At 42.6% G+C, this 20,661-nt stretch overlaps 1 protein-coding gene across 2 annotated transcripts in view; it reads left to right on the top strand.

Annotated features, from left to right (window-relative positions):
* LOC120065221 (E3 ubiquitin-protein ligase RAD18-like) overlaps nt 1–19,238 on the top strand; it is a 97,187-nt gene extending 77,949 nt beyond the window's left edge. The window contains exons 9-10 of one of the 2 annotated variants that reach the window (XM_039016023.1): nt 4,251–4,286; nt 18,437–19,238. In XM_039016023.1, the coding sequence (XP_038871951.1) occupies nt 4,251–4,286; nt 18,437–18,563 (163 nt within the window). In that variant the 3' untranslated portion in view covers nt 18,564–19,238. The remainder of the gene's footprint in view (nt 1–4,250; nt 4,287–18,436) is intronic. The other variant, XM_039016022.1, reaches the window with a different exon arrangement.
* Nucleotides 19,239–20,661: the final 1,423 nt, after the last annotated feature.

Here is a 20,661-nt window from a genome sequence, read left to right as displayed (position 1 = left end):
TCTGTGGAGAGTAATGAGTAAAGCAGACCAACGAAATAGACATCTTATTGGATTGTGGCAGAAACTTTCTACAGTGATTATTCTCCCTTTTAATGCTGCTGCTTTAATTGTTCTATGCAGCTGTGGTGTTTCACGTTGACTAACAGCTGCCTTATATAACTGTTTAGGCTTCATATTGCCCAAGCCTCTTGCTATTTACTACCGTTGACTGTAGCTGGTCTTTTAAGCAGAGAAAAGAAACATCCCCTGTCTGAGCTGAGGGCCACTGCGGCTAGTCTGCACTGCACCCTGTAACGTCTGATCAGCAGACGTAAGACCATCCAATAAAGCTAAAAGGCCACTGGCCTTCTCCAGAGAGGGACTGACGCTCAATTGGCGATAATTGCCATCAGGAATAGTCATGAGCTAAACAAACCAACGCCAGCAGCCGGTCAAATAGTCTGCCCTATGGCACTCTGCATAGGCCTGATGAATTGCTGCTTGATCCTACAGGGGTGTTCAGATAATGCCAAGTAAACTTAAATAAATGTATTCAACCCTAATCTATGTATTTCAAATGACTGGGAATACAGATATGCACATATTGGTCACATGTACCTTAAAAAAAGGTAGGTGCATGGATCAGAGAACCAGTCAGTATCAGGTGTGACCACCATTTGCCTCATGCAGCTTGACACATCTCCTTTGCATAGAGTTGATCAGGCTGTTGATTGTGTCCAGTGTAATGTTGTCCCACTTCTCTTCAATGGTTGTGCAAAGTAACTGGATATTGGTGGAAACTGGAACACGCTGATCCACATGTCGATCCAGAGCATCCCAAACATGCTCAATAGGTGAGATGTCTGGTGAGGATGAAGGCCGTGGAAGAACTGGGACATTTTCAGCTTCCAGGAATAGTGTACAGATCCTTGCGACATAGGGCCGTGCATTATCATGCTGACACATTAGTTGATGACGGCAGATGAATGGCACGACAATGGGCCTCAGGATCACGTCACCTTCAAATTGCCATCGATGAAATGCAAGTGTGTTCGTTGTCCGTAGCTTATGCCTGCCCATACCATAACCCCACCGCCACCATGGGGAACTCTGTTCACAACATTGACATCAGCAAACCGCTCGCCCACATAACGCCATACACGCTGTCTGCCATTTGCTCAGTACAGTTGGAACTGGTATTCATCTGTGAAGAGCACTCTTCTCCAGGCGTGCCAGGGCCATCGAAGGAGAGCATTTGCCCACTGGAGTCGGTTACGAAGTTGTACTGCAGTCAGGTCAAGACCCTGGTGAGGATGACGAGCACACAGATGATCTTCTCTGAGACAGTTTCTGACAATTTGTGTCAGTTCTTCGATTATGCAAACCCACAGTTTCATCAGCTATCCGGGTGGCTGGTCTCAGACGATCCCACAGATGAAGAAGCTGGAAGTGGAGGACCTCGGCTGCTATGGTTACATGTGGTCTGCGGTTATGAGGCCGGTTGAACGTACTGCCAAATTCTCTAAAATGACATTGCATGTGGCTTATGGTAGAAAAATGAACGTTCAATTCTCTGGCAACAGCTGTGGTGGACATTCCTGCGGTCAGCGTGCCAAGTGCACGCTCCCTCAAAACTTGAGACATCTGTGGCATTGTGTTGTGTGACGAAACTGCACATTTTCTGTTAGGTTGGATGGGGAGCGTCGCTGCACAGCGTCACTGCATAGCTATTTTCAGGTCTCTCCAGAGATGTCCTTGTCCCATCGCACTCTAGCGACTCCTGTGGCGGGCCGGGCGGGTGAACGCTGACACGATAGCCAGTTGTACGATGTTTTCTCCGACACATTGGCTGGCTTCCGGGTTAAGTGAGCAGTGTGGCAAGAAGCAGCGCGGCTTGACAGGGTCGTGCTTCTTGACACACTGCTCGCTTAACCCGGAAGCCAGCCAATGTGTCGGAGAAAACACCGTACAACTGGAGACCATGTCAGCGTGCATGCGCCCGGCCTACCACAGGAGTTGTTAGAGCGTGATGGGACAAGGACATCCCGGCCGACCAAACCCTCCCATAACCTCGACGACGCTGGGCCAATTGTGCTCTGCTTCATGGGTCACTCTGTCGCGGCCGGCTGCGACACAGCGTGGGATCGAACCCGACTCTGTAGTGGAGCCTCAAGCACTGTGATGCATTGCCTTAGACTGCTGCGCCTCGCCGGAGGCCCTTATTGTCATGCCCTGGCCTTAGTTATCTTTGTTTTCTTTATTATTTTGGTTAGGTCAGGGTGTGACGAGGGTGGTTTGTGTGTTTTTGTCTCGTCTAGGGTGTTTGTACTGTCTAGGGTTTTTTTGTAGAGTTATGGGGTTGTGTTCATTATAGGTGTTTATGTAAGTCTATGGTTGCCTAGATTGGTTCTCAATTAGAGGCAGGTGTTTATCGTTGTCTCTGATTGGGAACCATATTTAGGTAGCCATGTTCTTTGGGTATTTTGTGGGTGATTGTTTCCTGTGTCAGTGTTTGTGCCACACGGGACTGTTACGGTTTGTTCACGTTTATTGTTTTTGTATTGGTGTTCATAGTTCATTTTTTTATATTAAAACATGGATACCTACCACGCTGCGTATTGGTCCGATCCTTGTTACACCTCTTCAGAGGAAGACAGCCGTGACACTTATAAAAGAATTACAATTAATTTAAAATTAAAAGCTTAAATGTCTTCAGTCAATAAGTATTCAACCCCTTTGTTATGGCAAGCCTAAATAAGTTCAGGATTACAAATGTGCTTAACAAGTCACATAATAAGTTGCATGGACTCACTCTGTGTGCAATAATAGTGTTTAACATGATTTTCGAATGACTACCTCATCTCTGTACCAATTATCTGTAAGGTACCTCAGTCAAGCACTGAATTTCAACCACAGATTCAACCACAAAGACCAGGGAGGTTTTCCAATGCCTTGGAAAGTAGGGCACCAGTTGGTAGATGGGTAAAAAAAAGTAGACATTGCATATCCGTTTGAGCATAGTGAAGTTATTAATTACACTTTGGATGGTATATCAATAGACCCAGTCACTACAAAGATGTAGGAGTGCTTCCTAACTCAGTTGCCAAAGAGGAAGGAAACTGCTCAGGGATTTCTCTGAGGCCAATGGTGACCTTAAAACAGTTAGAGTTTAATGGATGGGTCAACAACATTGTAGTTACTCCCCAATACTAACCTAATTGAAAGAGTGAAAAGAACGAAGCCTATACAGAATAACATGCATCATGTTTGCAACAAGGCACTAAAGTAATACTGCAAAAAATGTGGTAAAGCAATTCACTTTTTGTTCTGAATATAAAGTGTTATGTTTGGGGAAAACCCAATACAGCACGTTACTGAGTACCACTCTCCATATTTTCAAGCATGGTGGTGGCTGCATCATGTTATAGGTATGCTTATAATGGTTAAGGACTTGGGAGTTTTCAGGATAAAAAAAGAAATGGAATGGAGCTAAGCACAGGCAAAATCCTAGAGGAAAAACTCTTTCAGTCTGCTCTCCACCAGACACTGGGAAATAAATTAATCTTTCAGCAGGACAATAACCTAAAACACAATGCCAAATATACACTGGTGTTGTTTACCAAGAAGACAGTGAATGTTCCTGAGTGGCCGAGTTAGTTTTAACTTAAATCTACTTGAAAATCTATGTCAAGACCTGAAAATGGTTGTCTAGCAATGATCAGAAAAATATATTTTGTACCTAAACTTTCCTCTTGTTTGCTTACGATCCAACATTTCCTGAAAGCTGGGTTGACCTTTTATCTTGTTGTGTGCCCCATGCTGATCTCTGAATCCCATATCATCCCCCAGGTTCAGTCAGCCAAGAACCCTGACTGGTATAAATCCTACAGCTTAGGCCCTTTCTTTCCCAGACCCAGAGCTCTGAGTCACCATGTCCTTCAGCAGTATGACTTGTTTAGCAACGTTTTACAGAGGTTTTCCCTGTGGCAGGCTGTATGTGTGATAAATGCCGAGCTAAGAGAAGTGAAAGCCCATGGACATCAGTGACAGATTCAGGAGTGTTATAGTCCTATTCATAGCCTGTTGGTATTGGTGCCAATGACTCTCTCGCTCTCTCTTCTCTCTTTCTCTCTGTCTGTGTGTTACTTTTGTACTGCATTGCTATCAGATGCTGCTGCATTGCTGTTCCAATGAGGTGATGCCCTGCTGGGATGACTGACTGATGCTCTGAGAAGTTTATTAATGGTATGTTCTCCTCTCTGTTTTTTCAGCTCCGTCTCCGACATCTTCGCTGGCAGATGCTATGAGTAAGTGACTCTGCTCTTCAGACAAAGTTAAAAACAAAACCTTCACACCAACACACTCCTGATCTTCATCAACATCATAAGTATCACCCATGTCAGCTCCTGCCATGTTGCCACTGTTGTCATCTGTTGGAGAAATACATTCTTCTGCTCAGTTCACTCTGCTGGGTTTCTGTCATTTGGAGTTAGCTGATGCAGCGAAATTACCAATAGCAGGTAATTGTAGGCCTCCTTGTGAAATTACTGAGGCATCTGCCAGGACAGCTGTCTCGCTTGACTTGACACAGATTAATGCTTTTTCCACTACATTTTTTAAAGTTTATGTATGTCATGTCTTAGCTGTATACTATCAGTAGCTCCTTCCATCTAGCTCAGGGATGGCAACTTTGATTAGGGTGGGGGCCACAAAAAAATCTGAACTCATCAAGAGGGGCCAGGTAGGCCAGTTGAACAAGTTCTCATTTACAATTAAACACTGAAGTGAAAGATGAATGTGCAAGTAGAGATACAGGGGTGCAAAGGAGCAAAAAATAAATAACAATATGGGGATGAGTTAGTTGGTGGGCTATTTATAGATGGGCTATGTACACATAGCAGTCAGAGTTGGCCCTAGCCTTTTGGGGGACCAAAGTGGAATTTAGGGCAAAACATTTTTGGGGTCCCCCACTTGACAGCGAAGAGGAAAAATGTGCGAGTTAATTTCCTGCAATTGTACACATTATGCCATGGGGCGTAGAGAAAATGGTGCATTTTAAGGCAAGTTTCCTGCAATTGTACACATTTTGCCATAGGACAGAGATTTTATTTGCGTTTTTTAATATGATCTCTGAGTGAGAGTGACTAACAAAATCAATGGGGGTCCAATGGTCGGGAATTTAACCATGGTTACTACAAGTTTAGATAGCTGGCTAGACTTATTTACCAATCTAAAAAATGTCAGCTGACATGGGCTAATTGATTGACTGACATAACAAGATAAAAACTGCTGGTGCGCAACCAAATTTGTAAATTGTACCTTGTGTATTCTACTATTCTGGCTCTCAACAGTAAGTTGACACCCCGACTGAAAGAAATATACACATTACCAGTCAAAAGTTTGTACACACCTACTCATTCAAGGGTTTTTCTTTATTTTTACTATTTTCAAATAAAATCAAACTTTATTTGTCACGTGCCGAATACAACAAGTGTAGACCTTACCATGAAATGCTTACTTACAAGCCCTTAACCAACAGTGCAGTTCAAGAAATAGCAAAAAAGTATTTCCCCAAAAAACTAAAGCAAAAAGTTACACAATAAAATAACTATAACGAGGCTATATACAGGGGGTACTGGTACCTAGTCAATGTGCGGGGGTACAGGTTAGTCGAGGTAATTTGTACATAGGGGTGAAGTGACTATGCATAGATAATAAACAGCGAGTAGCAGCAGTGTACAAAACAAATGGAGGAGGGGTCAATGTAAATAGTCCAGTGGCCATTTGATTAATTGTTCAGCAATCTTATGGCTTGGGGGTAGAAGCAGAGAAAACAATCTGACTTGGGCAACGAGTCTCTGACAATTATTTGGTCTTTCCTCTGACACCGCCTAGTATATTCATCCTGGATGGCAGGAAGCTTGGCTCCAGTGATGTACTGGGCCGCACGCACTACCCTCTGTAGCGCCTTACGGTCAGATGCCGAGCAGTTGCCATAACCAGGCGGTGATGCAACTGGTCAAGATGCTCTGGATGGTGCAGCTGTAGAACTTTTTGAGGATTTGAGGACCATGCCAAATCTGTTCAGTCTCCTGAGGGGGAAAGGGTCTTGTCGTGCCCTCTTCACGACTGTCTTGGTGTGTTTGGACCATGATAGTTTGTTGGTGATGTGGACACTAAGGAACTTGAAACTCTCAACCCATTCCATTACAGCCCCGTCGATGTTAATGGGGGCCTGTTCGGACCGCTTTTCCTGTAGTCCACGATCAGCTCCTTTGTCTTGCTCACATTGAGGGAGAGGTTGTTGTCCTGGCACCACACTGCCAGGTCTCTGACCTCCTCCATATAAGCTGTCTCATCGTTGTCGGTGATCAGGTCTACCACTGTTGTGTCGTCAGCAAACGTTTTTATTTTATTTTATTTCACCTTTATTTAACCAGGTAGGCCAGTTGAGAACAAGTTCTCATTTACAACTGCGACCTGGCCAAGATAAAGCAAAGCAGTGTGACAAAAACAACAACACAGAGTTACACATGGAATAAACAAACGTACAGTCAATAACACAATAGAAAAAGTCTATATACAGTGTGTGCAAATGGTGTGAGGAGGTAAGGCAATAAATAGTCCATAGTAGTGAAGTAATTACAATTTAGCAAATTAACACTGGAGTGATAGATGTGCAGATGATGATGTGCAATTAGAAATACTGGTGTGCAAAAGAGCAAAAAAGTAAATAAAAACTGTATGGGGATGAGGTAGGTAGATTGGATGGGCTATTTACAGATGGGCTGTGTACAGCTGCAGCGATCGGTAAGCTGCTCAGATAGCTGATGCTTGAAGTTAGTGAGGGAGATATAAGTCTCCAACTTCAGTGATTTTTGCAATTCGTTCCAGTTATTGGCAGCAGAGAACTGGAAGGAAAGGCGGCCAAAGTATGTGTTGGCTTTGGGGATGACCAGAGAGATATACCTGCTAGAGCGCGTGCTACGGGTGGGTGTTGTTAGGGTGACCAGTGAGCTAAGGCAGAGCTTTACCTAGCAAAGACTTATAGATGACCTGGAGCCAGTGGGTCTGATGACGAATATGTATCGAGGGCCAGCCGATGAGAGCATACAGGTCGCAACTTAATGATGCTGTTGGAGTCGTGTTTGGCCACGCAGTCGTGGGTGAACAGGGAGTACAGGAGGGGACCAAGTACACACCACTGAGGGGTCCCAGTGTTGAGGATCAGCGTGGCAGACGTGTTGTTGCCTACCCTTACCACCTGGGGGTGGCCCGTCAGGAAGTCCAGGATCCATTTGCAGCCGGAGATGTTTAGTCCCAGGGTCCTTAGTTTAGTGATGAGCTTTGTGGGCACTATGGTGTTGAATGCTGAGCTGTAGTCAATGAACAGCTTCTCACAAAGGTGTTCCTTTTGTCCAGGTGGGAAAGGGCAGTGTGGAGTGCGATTGAGATTGCGTCATCTGTGGCTCTGTTGGGCGGTATGCGAATTGGAGTGGGTCTAGGGTATCCCGAAGGATGCTGTTGATGTGAGCCATGACCAGCCTTTCAAAGCACTTCATGGCTACCTACGTGAGTGCTATGGGCCGGTAATCATTTAGGCAGGTTACCTTCGCTTCCTCTGGCATGGTGGTCTGCTTGAAACATGTAGGTATTACAGACTCGGTCAGGGAGAGGTTGAAAATGTCAGTGAAGACACTTGCCAGTTGGTATGTGCATGCTTTGAGAAGAACAGTGTTGCTTGCCTCGAAGCGAGCATAAAAGGCATTTAGCTAATCTAGTAGGCTCGGGTCACTGGCCAGCTCGCGTCTTTTTTAAATTTTTATTTATCCTTTATTTTACCAGGTAAGTTGACTGAGAACACGTTCTCATTTGCAGCAACGACCTGGGGAATAGTTACAGGGGAGAGGAGGGGGATGAATGAGCCAATTGTAAACTGGGGATTATTAGGTGCCCGTGACGGTTTGAGGGCCAGATTGGGAATTTAGCCAGGACACTGGGGTTAACACCCCTACTCTTACGATAAGTGCCATGGGATCTTTAATGACCTCAGAGAGTCAGGACACCAGTTTAACGTCCCATCCGAAAGACAGCACCCTACACAGGGCAGTGTCCCCAATCACTGCCCTGGGGAATTGGGGGATATTTTTTTTAGACCAGAGGAAAGCGTGCCTCCTACTGGCCCTCCAACACCACTTCCAGCAGCATCTGGTCTCCCATCCAGGAACTGACCAGGACCAACCCTGCTTAGCTTCAGAAGCAAGCCAGCAGTGGTATGCAGGGTGGTATGCTGCTGTCTGGGTTTCCCTTTGTAGTCTGAAATAGTTTTCAAGTTCTGCCACATCCGACAAGCGTCAGAGCCGGTGTAGTAGGATTCAATCTTAATCCTGTATTGACGCTTTGCTTGTTTGATGGTTGCCGAAATGCCACATGCGTCCAATTTATATCAGTGCATTCGTAATAACCTAGCCATTACGAAACTTCTGTTCGATCTAGTGAGCACCACGTAGTAAATTAGCAATAACAGTTTTTGATGACCAAATTCAACACTCATTGACCCCATACAAAAATCCCTCACTTTATGTGTTTATTTTCTAACTCTGACCAATGGTAACAAAGTAAACCTTGAAGTTGGAGGTTTTAGAATCTCCCTCTGGTGGCCAAGTTGGCCTGTTTTAACAAATGCAATTGGATGGTGGCTCTACAGTGTAAGATCTCTGATAGGTTTATTCGTTATTCTGTTACCGGATATAATCAAGGTGCTTAGCTGTTCCTACTTAGCATAGTGGCTAATTGTGCCAGGTTTGCTTATGAGAGCTAGCGGCTAGCAATTTTAGACCAAAGTTCTAAGCAAAAGTTTGAGTAAGGACCCGTAGAGTTTTTTTTATAAATCTTTACATTTTTGTCATTTAGCAGGTGCTCTTCTCAAGGGCGACATACAGTAGTGAGTGCCTACATTTTTCAAACTTTTTCATACTGGTCCCATGTAGGAATCGAACCCACAAACCTGGCGTTGCAAGCGCCATGCTCTACCATTCAACAGATGTAGTTGGCCATCAGTGCCTTTTTCCTACAGTTATTTTTATCAAGTTTCAGGAAAGTCTACCCCGGGGAGAAGTCCAGATGTCAATTTGATCCGCATCAGTCTTGGTGTGGCCTCCTGAGTGGCGCGGTGGTCTAAGGCACTGCATCGCTGTATTGCAGCATCACTACAGCCTGGGGTTTGGTCATCAGTTGAACTGTCATCGGTCATCAGTTGAACTGTGTTTCCTCCAGCACATTCGTGCAGCTAACTTCCGGGTTAAGCGAGCAGGTGTTAAGAAGCGCGGCTTGGTGGTTCATATTTCGAGGGACGCATGACTCGACCTTCGTCTCTCCCGAGCCCGTTGAGGAGTTGCAGCAATGAGACAAGATCGTAATCACGAAATTGGGTAGTTAAAGGGGGTATAAAAAAAATAGCCATTAGAATTTAGCTGTCCACTTCTCACACTCAGATTTGAGTGTGTGTATCTGTGTAGACAATTTTTTCACCGAACAAAAGTGTGGGTTTGATGTTCCTTAAAAGGCTTAGTGGATTAAATTTCAGCAGGGCTTTTTATGCAACTAAAATGTGTATGTGGTACGGTACTGCATCAAACTCTGAACACATGCAGAGCTGTGCCACCCCCACCACCTACAGTGGGGAGAATAAGTATTTGACACTGCCGATTTTGCAGGTTTTCCTAATTACAAAGCATGTAGAGGTCTGTAATTTTTATCATAGGTACACTTCAACTGTGAGAGACGGAATCTAAAACAAAAATCCAGAAAATCACATTTTATGATTTTTAAGTAATTAATTTGCATTTTATTGCATGACATAAGTATTTGATACATCAGAAAAGCAGAACTTAATATTTGGTACAGAAACCTTTGTTTGCAATTACAGAGATCATACGTTTCCTGTATTTCTTGACCAGGTTTGCACACACTGCAGCAGGGATTTTGGCCCACTCCTCCATACAGACCTTCTCCAGATCCTTCAGGTTTCGGGGCTGTCGCTGGGCAATACGGACTTTCAGCTCCCTCCAAAGATTTTCTATTGGGTTGGGTCTCTATTGAGATGCTTCTTACGGAGCCACTCCTTAGTTGCCCTTGCTGTGTGTTTCGGGTCGTTGTCGTGCTGGAAGACCCAGCCACGACCCATCTTCAATGCTCTTACTGAGGGAAGGAGGTTGTTGGCCAAGATCTCGCGATACATGGCCCCATCCATCCTCCCCTCAATACGGTGCAGTCGTCCTGTCCCCTTTGCAGAAAGGCATCCCCAAAGAATGATGTTTCCACCTCCATGCTTCATGGTTGGGATGGTGTTCTTGGGGTTGTACTCATCCATCTTCTTCCTCCAAACACGGCGAGTGAAGTTTAGACCAAAAAGCTCTATTTTTGTCTCATCAGACCACATGACCTTCTCCCATTCCTCCTCTGGATCATCCAGATGGTCATTGGCAAACTTAAGACGGGCCTGGACATGCGCTGGTTTGAGCAGGGGGACCTTGCGTGCGCTGCAGTATTTTAATCCATGACGGCGTAGTGTGTTACTAATGGTTTTCTTTGAGACTGTGGTCCCAGCTCTCTTCAGGTCATTGACCAGGTCCTGCCGTGTAGTTCTGGGCTGATCCCTCACCTTCCTCATGATCATTGATGCCCCACGAGGTGAGATCTTGCATGGAGCCCCAGACCGAGGGTGATTGACCGTCATCTTGAACTTCTTCCATTTTCTAATAATTGCGCCAACAGTTGTTGCCTTCTCACCAAGCTGCTTGCCTATTTTCCTATAGCCCATCCCAGCCTTGTGCAGGTCTACAATTTAACCCTGATGTCCTTACACAGCTCTCTGGTCTTGGCCATTGTGGAGAGGTTGGAGTCTGTTTGATTGAGTGTGTGGACAGGTGTCTTTTATACAGGTAACGAGTTCAAACAGGTGCAGTTAATACAGGTAATGAGTGGAGAACAGGAGGGCTTCTTAAAGAAAAACGAACAGGTCTGTGAGAGCCGGAATTCTTACTGGTTGGTAGGTGATCAAATACTTATGTCATGCAATAAAATGCAAATTAATTACTTAAAAATCATAAAACTTACTTTGTGTATGACATTCACTACCTATATTCACTACCTAGTCATACACAAAGTAGATGTCCTAACCGACCTGCCAAAACTATAATTTGTTACAAGAAATTTGTGGAGTGGTTGAAAAAAGAGTTTTAATGACTACAACCTAAGTGTATGTAAACTTCCGACTTCAACTGTAAGTAATACATAAAAAAACAAAATACTGCAAAGTTTCCTAAGAGCTAGAAGCACGTCAACCCTCTCTGTCGACTCTAGTGTGTTTGTGTTGGTGTATAAGAGTAAAAATGTGTTTAATTGGAGGTGGCTTATAAAAGTTGAATAACTAGGCAGCAATCAAAATTAACTATTAATTCGATTTTTTTCCTGGCATGTGTCCTCTCTCATTGTAACAAAGTTGCTTTGAGAGGGAGGGAAGCACATAATAACTTCTCTTCTGTGGTGCCATTGCATTAGCAGGGCACATCCATTCTGCTGCCTAGCGAGGATGCCAAGCGGACAAAGCTCGATGTGATAATTGGCTGTGTGACTTGTTGGCCATGCGCTGGCAAAGTAGAGTGAACCTCAAGCCACAGATAATTCTTCTATACTGCTCCCTTCATTTTCCCATGTCTCAGGGCTACTTAGCCAGTCTGTTCCAGTTATTCCACATGAAATGGAGATGGTGGAAAATGATTTGGGCAGATTGTCGACCCAAAAACCAGCTTACCCTTGGTGTTAATTAATTTTGATGCACTTTTTCTCGGAGAGAACATCGTGTGACTGTTTCTCAGGTTTCTCTGTGGCACCCTGGCAATTGGCGGCCGAGCAGACATGGAGAGAGAGTGAGAAGAAGAGAGAGAAAGAGGTGAGAAAGTTCAGGAGAAAGCACGTCGTCTATGAGATTTCATAATTTCAGAGAGGAAATCAGCAGGCCTTGGAAGGTCAGTTGGGGCATTTAATTCAGACCTGGAGCACAGATAGTGGGGAGCAAAATTATTGACACCCTTGGTAAAGATGAGCAAAAATGACTGTATAAAATAAATAATTCAAATGATGAGCTATATTGTAGGCAAAAAACTGGGAAATTATACACAGAGTGTATAAAAGATTATGAATACCGGCTCTTTCCATGTCAAAGACCGCACAGGTGAAAGCTATGATTCCTTATTGATGGGGGGTTGCAACTCGGTAGTAGGAAGGTATTCTTAATGTTTTGTACACTCATTGTATAATTTTATACTAATACAATTGCTCTTAGAAAAATATTTTGTTTAACAAGTAATCATTTTTTTCTCAAAATGGTAGGGTTCAAAATTATTGGCACCCCTGTTTTCAGACTGAGATAGCCATTTCAAAATGTACATTTTGTGGCCAATTAATCATTTCTTTGTGGATTTTGATGTGTGCTTGGCGTTACCTGTTTGCCTTCTTGCTGGAAGGCAAACAGGTTGAAAAACAGAAGCATATGCAGAAAAGTACCTCATAACTACTGTAAAATATGGTGGTGGATCATTGCTGTTATGGGGCTATTTTGCTTACACTGGTCATGGGGCTATTGTTAAGGTCAACGGCATTGTGAACTTTACCAATTACCAGGACAATTTAGCCAAAAACCTGGTTGCCTCTGCCAGAAGGCTGACACTTGGCCGCAAGTGGATCTTCCTGCAATACAATAACCCCAAGTACTAATCAGAATCCACACCAAAAAAATGGTTTATTGACCTCAAAGTCAACATTTTGCAATGGTCATCTTAGCCTCCGGACCTGTGGTTTGAATTGAAGAAGGCAGTTCATACGAGTAGATTAAGATTATCAAGGATCTGGAAAGATTCTGTAAGGAGGAAGGGTCTAAGATCCCTCCCAAAGTGTTTTCCAATCTCATAAAACATTTTAGAAAAGGTTATTGAAAAAGAGTATTGAAAACAGGGATGCCAATAATTTTGACCCCATCTTTTTGAGATTTGTTTTATTGCTAAACAAAATATATTTCCCTGAGCAATTCTATTAGTATAAAATAATATGATTTACTCATTTCTTTGAGCATACAATATAGATCAGTATTTGTATTTATTTTTGGTGGTCATCTTTATTAAATGGTGCCAGTATTTATGGACCTGACTGTATCTCGGGCGTGATCCCTAGGGCCTGGAAGGCTCCTCATGTGCTCCCTCTCCTCAAGGTGGTGCCCCTCTGACATTAATAATTATCACCCGATCTCTAAACTGTCTTGCTTAGCAAAAAATTTTGAATCTTTAATAAACACTCAGCTTAGTGTCCATCGGTCTGGTTTCAGGCCATTCATAGCACTATATCTGCTGCTTCTTTGGTGACAAATGGCATTGTAAATTGCCTGGGTCAGGCAGCCTGCAATTGGTTTTAAAACTACCTGACAGGCAGGACACGTTTCTTCTGATGGTGTTAAATCAGGATACCTTGATATTATGAAAAGTTGTCCCCCAATGGTTGATGTTGGGCCCTGTACTTTTACTATCTATATAAACAATATTTTCTTGTGTGTAAGAAATTGTAACCTCCCCTTGTATGCGGATGATACTTTAGTGCATTCTGTTGGCCCTTCTGTTGACAAGGCTCTTTCAGAACTTTTATGGTTTTCAGAAAGCCTTTGTTGAACTGGACTTGGTACTTAATGCAGGGAAAAATAAGTATACAGTTGAAGTCGGAAGTTTACATATACCTTAGCCAAATACATTTAAACTCAGTTTTTCACAATTCCTGACATGTATTCCTTGCAAAAATCCCCTGTCTTAGGTCAGTTAAGATCACAACTTTATTTTAAGAATGTGAAATGTCAGAATAATAGTAGAGAGAAAGATTTTTTTTCAGCTTTTATTTCTTTCATCACATTCCCTGTGGGTCAGAAGTTTACATACACTCAATTAGTATTTGGTAGCATTGCCTTTAAATTGTTTAACTTGGGTCAAACGTTTCGGGTAGCATTCCACAAGCTTCCCAAATAAGTTGGGTGAATTTTGGCCCATTCCTCCTGACAGAGCTGGTGTAACAGAGTCAGGTTTGTAGGCCTCCTTGCTCGCACACGCTTTTTCAGTTCTGCCCACACATTTTCTATAGGGTTGAGGTCAGGGCTTTGTGATGGCCACTCCAATACCTTGACTTTGTTGTCCTTAAGCCATTTTGCCACAATTTTGGAAGTAAGCTTGGGGTCATTGTCCAGTTGGAAGACCCATTTGTGACCAAGCTTTAACTTCCTGACTGATGTCTTGAGATGTTGCTTCAATATATCCACATAATTTTCCTCCCTCATAATGCCATCTATTTTGTGAAGTGCACCATTCCGTCCTGCAGCAAAGCAACCCCACAATATGATGCTGCCACCCCCGTGCTTCACGGTTGGGATGGTGTTCTTCGGCTTGCAAGCCTCCCCCTTTTTCCTCCAAACATAACAATGGTCATTATGGCCAAACAGTTCTATTTTAGTTTCTTCAGACCAGAGGACATTTCTCCAAAAACTACGATCTTTGTCCCCATGTGTAGTTGCAAACTGTGGTCTGGCTTTTTTTATGGTGGTTTTGGAGCAGTGGCTTCTTCCTTGCAGCCTTTCAGGTTATGTCGATATAGGACTCGTTTTACTGTGGATATAGATACTTTTGTACCTGTTTCCTCCAGCATCTTCACAGGGTCCTTTGCTGTTGTTCTGGTATTGATTTGCACTTTTCGCACCAAAGTATGTTCATCTCTAGGAGACAGAACGCCTCTCCTTCCTGAGCAGTAAGACGGCTGCGTGGTCCCATGGTGTTTATACTTGCGTACTATTGTTTGTACAGATGAACGTGGTACCTTCAGGCGTTTGGAAATTGCTCCCAAGGATGAACAAGACTTGGGGAGGTCTACAATTTTTGGCTGATTTCTTTTGATTTTCCCATGTCAAGCAACGAGGCCCTGAGTTTAAAGGTAGGCCTTGAAATACATCCACAGGTACACCTCCAATTGACTCAAATGATGTCAATTAGCCTATCAGAAGCTTCTAAAGCCATGACATAATTTTCTGGAATTTTCCAAGTTGTTTAAAGGCACAGTCAACTTAGTGTATGTAAACTTCTGACCCACTGGAATTGTGATAGATTATTTCACTTATAATTCACTCTGTCTGTAAATAATTGTTGGTAAATGTACTTGTGTCATGCACAAAGTAGATGTCCTAAGCGACTTGCCAAACTATAGTTTGTTACAAGAAATTTGTGGTGTGGTTGAAAAACGAGTTTTAATGACTCCAACCTAAGTGTATGTAAACTTCCGACTTCAACTGTATGTTACTTTCCAAAAAGCTTTAAAATGTATCTGATGGTTTCTGCATATGTGCTTTGGATGGTGCCCACATTGTTTGTGTCTCGGCTTATAAATATCTGGGTATCTGGATTGAAGAAAAGCTATCTTTCAAGAAGCATATTGATGACTTAGTTAAGAATTCAAATGGGCTTCCTTTATAGCAGTGGTCACCAACCTTTTCTGAGGCAAAATGCAAGCAGAGATCTATCACTCAGATTTTTTTTTAACATAAAAAACAAGCCTATGCAACATTAACCAAATAAAAAAAATTCTGTAGCGATAAGGTTTGTGCAGTAGACTATAGGCCCAATACATTTTCACTGCATATTGGCTACGCTTGAATTTCTCTGCCAGTGTTGTTCTTCTCAGACCATTTAGAAATTATATTTCAACATTTTAGGTATTTGATCCCACTGGTACTAGATCATTTGTTGTAATACTTGTGAGGCACAGCTGAGTGAGCATAATCATTTGTTTATTTTTTTACTGGACTGATGGCCTGCATCTGATGGTCAATCAGAGGAGAGAGTGGTGAGGCTGCCTCCCACCTGACTCACCATCCCTCCTCTCTCCCTCCGCTGAGAAAATGGGACACAGTCTTCTAGCTCATGGCGAGCCTAAGTCGCACTGCATTACTTCTGCCTCATGCACCAATTCATGTTGTTACTCCTATGACCAGAGAAAGTGAAATATTCCTTGATATTAAAAAAGACACAAGCTGCTAATATTAACAACGCAAACTTATCGAAATGCACATTTACGGCTTAAATTGTTGAACAAAGTGTTGACAGTGCTGAATAACAACGTAAACATGAACTTACTCATAAAAACAGCAGCTCTGTTGTATTCGTTGAGTCTCTAGTCATGTTTTTAAAAGTTTGAATTTCATATTATCAACTTTGCTGTGCATTCAAGGCTTCTTTTTACTGTCTGGTGCGAGGTAACTGTGCAGACACAGTGATCTGAGCTGTCTGATTGGCCAGCGGTATGCCTATAGTTGCACTTGATTTGCACTCTGGAGCTGCCGGCTGGACGGAGTTCTACTTTCAGACACATTCAATTGTTCAAAATGGGAAGACTGCCTTCCCGGCACTAGGCTGCTGAATCAAGTGCACCTACAGTTAACATTTTTCTTTACAGAAATGTTTGGTGATCAACTAGGAATTGCTTGGAGTTCGACCGGTTGGTGACCACTGCTTTATAGGAATAGGTCATGCCTTTCGTTAAATAGCAACAAAAAAAACAGACATTCAGTTGACATTCATCCCGGTTATAGATTATGGTGATATTGTCTATATGAATGCTGCTGCCGCTGTATTGAAACCATTGGATGTTTGTCATAGTGCACTCACTGCACTTTCTTATGGGCTACAGTTTCCGTACACGTCACTCCATTCTGTATCAGAAAGTAGGCTGGCCCTCTTTTAAGTCTCGTAGATCAATGCACTGTTCTCTATCTTTATAAAACCCTCTTTTGCAAACTTCCGCCATACCTTACTTCATTGTTAAATTACAGACATACGTATCAGCAGACCCGATCACAGGGATGGTTAACTCTAGATGTCCGGTTGATCTCTACGGAATTAGGTATGTCTGCATGCGCCCTGTATATGGAATGATCTGCAGAGCTCTCTGCACCTTGATGTTCTGGTGCCTTTAGGGCAGTTCAAGTTGATAATGGAGGACCTCATTGTTGAGGAATGTGTTTTGCTTCTTAAATTAATTGTAGTATTGTATGCTTTTATTACGTTGTCTGTTAGAATGTTGTACATTTTATATTTTGTGTTCATGCAGGGCTCCCTTGAAAAAGAGGCCTTGGTCTCAATTGGACTCCCTACTAAAATAAAGGTGAAATAGAATAAAAAATCCTAGGAGAGTGACCTGAAGGGCCACCATAGCTCTTATTGAGACTGTGCTCTCTGTGCTGCAGCACCCTGCCAGGCTGACACTTTACGTCAGGGATGGGCAATTGCGGACCAATAACTTACTGTTAAGAGTTAGAATAATAGAATACACAAGGTGCAATTTCGAAATGTGGTTGTGCATCGGCTGTCACTCAATTAGCCCATGTCAGCAAAACAATTTTAGATTGGTAAGTTAGTCCAGCGTCCGGCTATCTAAACTTGTATTAAGAATGGTTGAATTACCAACCGGGATAGGGCCCATTGATCATCAGTTATCATATAAAAAACTGCTAACATTTTCCTCCACCCAATGGCAAAATGTGTTGAATTGCAGGAAATCCGTTATAAAATTGCTAAATCTTCTCTCTGCCCCATGGCAAAATGTGTTGAATTGCAGGAAATCCGTTATAAAATTGCTAAATCTTCTCTCTGCCCCATGGCAAAATGTGTTGAATTGCAGGAGGGGTATATGGATGTGGGTACTGCAGACCCATGAGCCACTGCGGCCCCTCAGGATGAGTTCCGTTTTTCTGTGGCCCCCACTCCCATCAAAGTTGCCCACCCCTGTGATGTTTTATATTCACTCCACAGGGCCCTACTGAGCCTGACAATGTAGAGGGGTCTGTGACCTGCTGCCCCCTGCAGAGACATGACCTCTACATGTTGACCTTCTGTCTGTATTCATGGGTATGTGGCCACAAGGGAATGTGAGAAGAGAACAGAGCAGAACAGGGAGATTCTTTATGTTATTAGCCATCTGCAGTGACCGTAGACAGTCAATTAGGATCTGCACTGTACTGCATTGACCACCATGACCAACACTTCAACACATCAGCATCGTTTCCCTGGAAACACTGTTGTCAAGGAGTGCTTTAATCTAGCTATATCATTAGTGGTGATACCACATAGGGATGGGAGATATAACCATAATGTTCTTCTGTTCTTTCCCCCTTGAACAACCACATGAACCAGGACTCATCTGGGCTAATAGACAGCTGTTGCTGTTCCGTTTGTCTGTGAGAGAATATCTCCATAGATGTCCTGCATTGTCCTACTTTATTATTTTCTAATAATGTGATTTGGCCTTTCTGCTCCATTAACCTGGGGCTTGATATATGGTCAAAGGCCCTAGACTCACTTCTGAGAATTTCTCTCCCCAGAGTTCTGGAGAACGCCTCGAGTGGGAAACGGGCTTCCTGCTCCAAGGAGGAAGACTCTTCTCCGCCACTTGTCCTGGGAAAACGAGCCCGGAAATCCTGGGAAGAGGACAGGAAGGAGTCGAGCTGAAATCTGTTAAACGCCTTCACCTTTCTATCTAATTACTTTAAGCAAATTTTCAGGATATAGCATGTTATGCAATACATTTTATTTGTCATTTTATAATGGGGTTGTTCCACTAATTAGATACATTTTGAGTGGTGAAACTTGGTGAAATAAACTGGGGTTTTCTCCACCTAATTGTAACATTCTGTCATAAAGAGCACTTATGTGAAATTCTGTTTTTTAACACTGGATAAAAGTAGAGACTCAGAGCTACAAAATGGTATATCATATACTGCATTTTCGAGGAACAATGGGAAAGTAATTCTGCATTGAAACTTGATACATTTATAACCTCACTTTTGAGAAAAGGACCTTTGAATGTTTTGGTACCTACTGGAGACCTCTCCCTTGTCTATACCCATTCAGCATTGTTCACACCCTGTTAAGCCAGCCCCACCATCTCTTTAAGGATTCACATGTGAGGTCATGTGCTAAACAGTGAGTCTTAAACATTAAAGATTAAGACTTAATATCCAACGAGTATCCTACGATAAGGACAAATTCCAGGTAAACAGAAATTAAAAATATTTAATAAATAGACACACTTGTCTAAATTGATTGGTCGTGTGAAAGAAATTCCAGCCACATCCAGTGGTGAAAAAAGTAGTAAATGGTCAAACTTGAGTAAAAGTAAAGATAGAAAATAACTCAAGTAAAAGTCACCCAGTAAATTTTATTTTACCATTATTTAACTAGGCAAGTCAGTTAAGAACAAATTCTTATTTTTAATGACGGCCTAGGAACAGTGGGTTAACTGCCTTGTTCAGGGGCAGAACGACAGATTTATGTACCTTGTCAGCTCAGGGATTCGATCTTGCAACCTTTCGGTTACTATTCCAACGCTCTAACCACTAGGCTACGCTGCCGCCTCTACTTGAGTAAAAGTCTAAGTATTTGGTTTTTAAAAATGCTTAAGTATCAAAAGTAAATGGAATTGCTCAAATGTACTTAAGTATAAATAAAGACGGCACAATTTTTTTACATTTTTTTTATTGACGGATAGCCAGGGGCACACTCCACCAGTCAGATATAATTTACAAATAAAGCATTTGTGTTTAAAGTGTCTGCCATATCAGATGCAGTAGGGATGACCAGGTATGTTCTCTTGATAAGTATATGAATTAGACAATTTTCTTGTCAAAATGTAACGAGTACTTTTGGGTGTCAGGGAAAATTTATGGAGTAAAAAGTACATTATTTTCTTTCGGAATGAAGTAAAAGTGAAAGTTGTCCAAAAATAGAATTAATAAAGTACAGATACCCCCCAACAATACTTAAGTAAAAATACTTTAAAGTGCTGCTTAAGTACTTTACACCACTGGCCACATCTTTCTAAGTGGATGGGTCTCTACAGAAGGTGTAAACGGTACAGCCAAATGGTTACTTGCATAGCAGAAATATAGATATGTTTTTTTATTTCACCTTTATTTAACCAGGCCAGTTGAGAACAAGTTCTCATTTAAAACTGCGACCTGGCCAGGATAAAGCAAAGCAGTGTGACACAAACAACACAGAGTTACACATGGAATAAACAAAGTCTATATACAGTCTATATACAGCTTGTGCAAATTAAGTAAGATTAGGGAGGTAAGGCAATAAATAGGCCATAGTGGTGAAATAATTACAATTTAGCAATTAAACACTGGAGTGATAGATGTGCAGAAGATGAATGTGCAAGTAGAGATACTGGGGTGCAAAGGAGCAAAAAAATAAATTACAATATGGGGATGAGGTAGTTGGGTGGGCTATTTACAGATGGGCTATGTACAGGTGCAATGATCTGTAAGATGCTCTGACAGCTGATGCTTAAAGTTAGTGAGGGAGATATGAGTTTCCAGCTTCAGTGATTTTTTTCAATTCGTTCCAGTCATTGGCAGCAGAGAACTGGAAGGAAAGGCGGCCAAAGGGGGAGTTGGCTTTGGGTGTGACCAGTGAAATGGATGTGGAGGTCCTGGGCTCGCGTGGTTACTCGTGGGCTGTGGTTGTGAGGCCGGTATTGCCAAATTCTCTAAAATGACATTGGAGGCTTATGGTAGAGAAATTAACATTCAATTCTCTGGCA

Source organism: Salvelinus namaycush, chromosome 20 (genome assembly GCF_016432855.1).
Source record: "Salvelinus namaycush isolate Seneca chromosome 20, SaNama_1.0, whole genome shotgun sequence".
Taxonomy (NCBI): domain Eukaryota; kingdom Metazoa; phylum Chordata; class Actinopteri; order Salmoniformes; family Salmonidae; genus Salvelinus; species Salvelinus namaycush.
This window is presented reverse-complemented; position numbering and strand designations above follow the sequence as displayed.